Source organism: Dipodomys ordii, unplaced genomic scaffold, assembly GCF_000151885.1.
Source record: "Dipodomys ordii isolate 6190 unplaced genomic scaffold, Dord_2.0 Scaffold131, whole genome shotgun sequence".
NCBI lineage: Eukaryota > Metazoa > Chordata > Mammalia > Rodentia > Heteromyidae > Dipodomys > Dipodomys ordii.
In genome coordinates this window covers 1637067-1641089 of record NW_012267347.1, presented here as the reverse complement: position 1 = coordinate 1641089, position 4023 = coordinate 1637067, and the positions used below count along the sequence as shown (strand labels likewise).

Genomic DNA, 4023 nt, shown 5'->3' with positions numbered 1-4023 from the left:
TGTAGCTCAAGTGGTAGAGCGCTAGCCTTGAGCTGAAGAGCTGAGGGACAGCGCCCAGGCCCAGAGTTCAAGCCCCACGACCAACCAAAAAAAAAGACAGCGAGAGCCAAAAAAGCCCCTCAGTTCACAATGAGTTCTCCCAAGTCATAAAATTATGTCTAAATCCAAAACCAGTATTTAAAATTGCTAGTGAAATTTAATAAGTGAAAATGGCAGAAGATATGGTTTATGTCTTAGCTGCTATGTGGAAAACTTCCTCAAGTTATCAGACTTCTTTAAAACAAAATAACCTCTTAACATACAAAGCCATCTGTCAGAATGTTATATTAGGGATCAGAATGTCCAAGAAGGGCTGGGAAGGTGGCTCAGTGGTAGAGTGCTTGCCTTGCATGCATGAGGCCCTGGGTTCGATTCCTCAGCACCACATACGCAAAAAAAAAAAAAAGCCGGAAGTGGCGCTGTGGCTCAAGTGGTAGAGCGCTAGCCTTGAGCTGAAGAGCTGAGGGACAGCACCCAGGCCCAGAGTTCAGGCCCCACGACCGGACCCAAAAAAAAAAAAAAAACAAACAGAATGTCCAAGAAGGTGATTAAGTATTTTGGAAAAAGAGTAAAAAATATTCAAGAAAGTGGTTAATGGATTCATATTTCACCATAAAGGAATATATGGCAAAGTACAATGCATCTATCTTAACTTTCAAAGACACACACACACAAAAACCCAGCATACTCACCTCACAAACTGATCTCGTCCACCCACTGCAAACTGGTGGGTATTGGCAGGATTCACATAGATTGTGTATAGTCCCACTTTCTTCTCTTTTTCTTTTGTTACTACCAGTTTCCTTTAAGAGGAGAAACGCATAGTTATATTCTACAAAAGACTCAGATGGACGCCAGGCATCGTGGTAGAAGCTTATAATCCCAGCATCAGGAGGCAGAGGAAGAAGGATCAAAAGGTTAAAGCTAGTTTGGAGCTACATAATAGGCTGAAGACCAGCCTGAGCTTGAGCAACATTAAATCTAGACATACATAATGATGGTTTACACTTATAATCCTAGTTATCTGGGAAGTAGAGATCTGGAGGACAGTGATTTGAGGCAGTCTGGAAATAAGTTATCAAGACTCCAGGGCAATCAATAAAATTAGACATTGTGGCATACATATCATCTCAGCTATGTGGGAAATATAAATAGGGGGAACTGCAATCCAAGCCTGCCCTGGCACAAACATAAGATCCTATCTGAAAAGTAACTAAGCAAAGAGGACCAAGGTCATGCTCAAATGGTGGGGGTGCCTGACCAGCAAGTGCAAGACTCTGAGGTCAAATCCCAGAACGAGAGAGACAGAGAGAGAGAGAGAGAGAGAGATCCCTGCAAAAGGCAGATAGTAAGCCAAGATAATAATTTTTCCCCTTGACTTTGTAGTCAAGAAGAAATGTCTTAGTCAAGAAGAAAAACATTTTAGCCAGGTGCTGGTGGCTCATGCCTGTAATCCTAGCTACTCAGAAGGCTGAGATCTGAGGACTGCGATTCAAAGCCAGCCCAGGCAGGAAAGTCTGTGAAACTCTTATCTCCAACTAACCACCAGAAAACTGAAGTGGTACTGTGCTTCAAGTGGCAGAGTGTTTGCCTTGAGCTGAAGAGCACAGGGACAGCACCTAAACCCAGAGTTCAAGCCCCACGACTGACAAAAATAAAAAAAAAGAAAAGAAAAACACAGTTTAATATGGAAACAAAGTGTTTTTAGTTTATTTAAAACAGAAAAAAAGCACATGCATTTACTAATATACTATTTCAGGATTGGGGGAAAAATGTAGTGATGCCATTTTCTAGTTTTAACTGGGTGCCAGTGGCTTATACCTATAACCCTAGCTATTCAGGAGGGTGAGATCTGAAGATCTTGCTGTGAAGCCAGCATGGGCCCATGAGATTCAAATCTCCAATTAACCACCAAAAAAGCCAGAAATGCAGCTGTAGTTCAAGTGGCAGAACACTAGCTTTGAGCAGAGAAAGGTAAGGGACAGCATCCAAACTCTGAACTCAAGCCCAGCACCAGCTCATATACACAAAAAAAGAAGCATAAGCTGTGGAACTGGAAATCATCATGTTAAGCAAACAAAGTCAGACTCAAAGACAAGTACTGCATGTTTTCTTTGCTATGTGAAATCTAGAGAGTGGGGATAACATAAAAGTAAAGGGTGTCATGGGACTGGGACTGGGAATGTGGCTTATTGGTAGAGTGCTTGCCTAGCATACATGAAGCCTTGCCCTGGGTTCGATTCCTCAGTACCACATAACAGAAAAAGCCAGAAGTGGCACTGAGGCTCATGTGGCAGAGTGTTAGCCTTGAGCAAAAGAAGTTTAGGGAGTTCAAACCCCAAGACTGCCCCCCCCCCAAAAAAAGGTGTCATGGGGAAAAGAGAAAGAAATTTAAAATAAATATGATCGAAGTACATTATATACATTATAAAAATGTCACATTAAAATACACTGTTCATTAATTAATAAATACAATAAAAAGCATAAGATAGCTGGGCACTGGTGGCTCACACCTGTAATCCTAGTTACTCAGGAGGCTGAGATCTAAGGATACCAGTTCAAAGCCGGCCCAGGCACAAAAGTCTGTGAAACTCTTATCTCCAATACCACTCAGAAAACCGTGAGTGGTACTGTGGCTCAAGTGGTAGAGTGCTAGCCTTGAGCTGAAGAGCTGAGGGACAGAGCCCAGGCCCAGAGTTCAAGCCCCACAACTGACACCCCCCCCAAAAAAAGTGTAAGCTAAAGCTATATGAATGTACTGCTCTTCAGAAGCTTCAATTTAGCTAGATTCCAACATGGTTTCCATCAGTCATTAAAGAGACAATATTAGCCAGAAACTGTTGGCTCACGCCTGTAATCCTAGCTACTCAGTAGGTTGACATCCAGAGGATTGCAGTCAGAGATCACATTAGGAAAAAAAAGGCTATGAGACTCTACTTCCAATATAACTAGCAAAAAGCAGTGCTGGGGACATGGTTCAAGTATTAAGAGTGCCTGCCTGGCAAATATGAAACCTTGACTTCTACATGCAGTACTACTACCAAATAATAACAATAATAGTAATGATGATGACAACGATGATGTAGCACTATGAAATACTCTTCTGTAGCCAATCAAATTTTACAACATGAAGATTAATAAAGTTACAGCAAAAACATTAAGAAATTATAGGAAGAGATTTGGTTTTAGTTTTTGTTTTTTTATCTTAAAGGTTTTATTCATTTTTTTTCTTTCTTTTTTTTTTTTTGTTGGTTGTAGGGCTTGAACTCTGGGCTTGGGCACTATTCCTGCACACTTCTGCTCAAGGCAAGAGCTCTACCACTTGATCCACAGCAGCACTTCTGGTTTTCTAGTGGTTTATGGAAGATAAGAATCTAACAGACTTTCATGCCTGGTCTGACTTTGAACAGCCATCTTCAGATCTCGGCCTCCTGAGTTGCTAGGATTACAGGCGTGAGCCACTGGCAGGCATAAACCACTGGCACCCGGCAGTTTTATTCATTTCTGATACTATGGAAATAGAAACATAACCATGACAAGTTTCTTTGTAAAGAAACATTTTTAGCATCTTCTCTGCATGGTCAAGAAAGTCTAGAACAGTTCTAGGCAAAGTGAAGAGATTTTATTTAACAATCTTGCAATGGAAGTGGCGCTGTAGCTCAAGTGGTAAAGTGCTCGCCTTGAGCTAAAGAGCTGAGGGACGGTGCCCAGGCCCAGAGTTCAAGCCCCACGGCTGACAAAAATAAATAAATAAATAAAAATAAAAATCTTGCAGCTTGGGAAATAGATTGACTAAGAACAAATCATGTTAAGTGAGGTAAGCCAATCTCAGAGAGACAAATGGCACGTTTTCTGATATGAGAAACTGGATCTAAAATACACAGGGAGGGCTGGGAAGGTGGCTCAGTGGTAGAGCGCTTGCCTTGCATGCAAGAGGCCCTGGGTTCGATTCCTCAGCACCACATAAGCAAAAAGAAAAAAGCC

The 4023-nt window shown here is 41.7% G+C and overlaps 1 protein-coding gene across 4 annotated transcripts in view; it reads right to left on the bottom strand.

Moving 5' to 3' along the window:
• Dcaf8 (DDB1 and CUL4 associated factor 8) overlaps positions 1-4023 on the bottom strand; it is a 53785-nt gene that overhangs the window by 15658 nt on the left and 34104 nt on the right. For all 4 annotated transcript variants that reach the window (XM_013030630.1, XM_013030628.1, XM_013030632.1 and 1 more), the window contains exon 7: positions 732-842. In XM_013030630.1, the coding sequence (XP_012886084.1) occupies positions 732-842 (111 nt within the window). The remainder of the gene's footprint in view (positions 1-731; positions 843-4023) is intronic.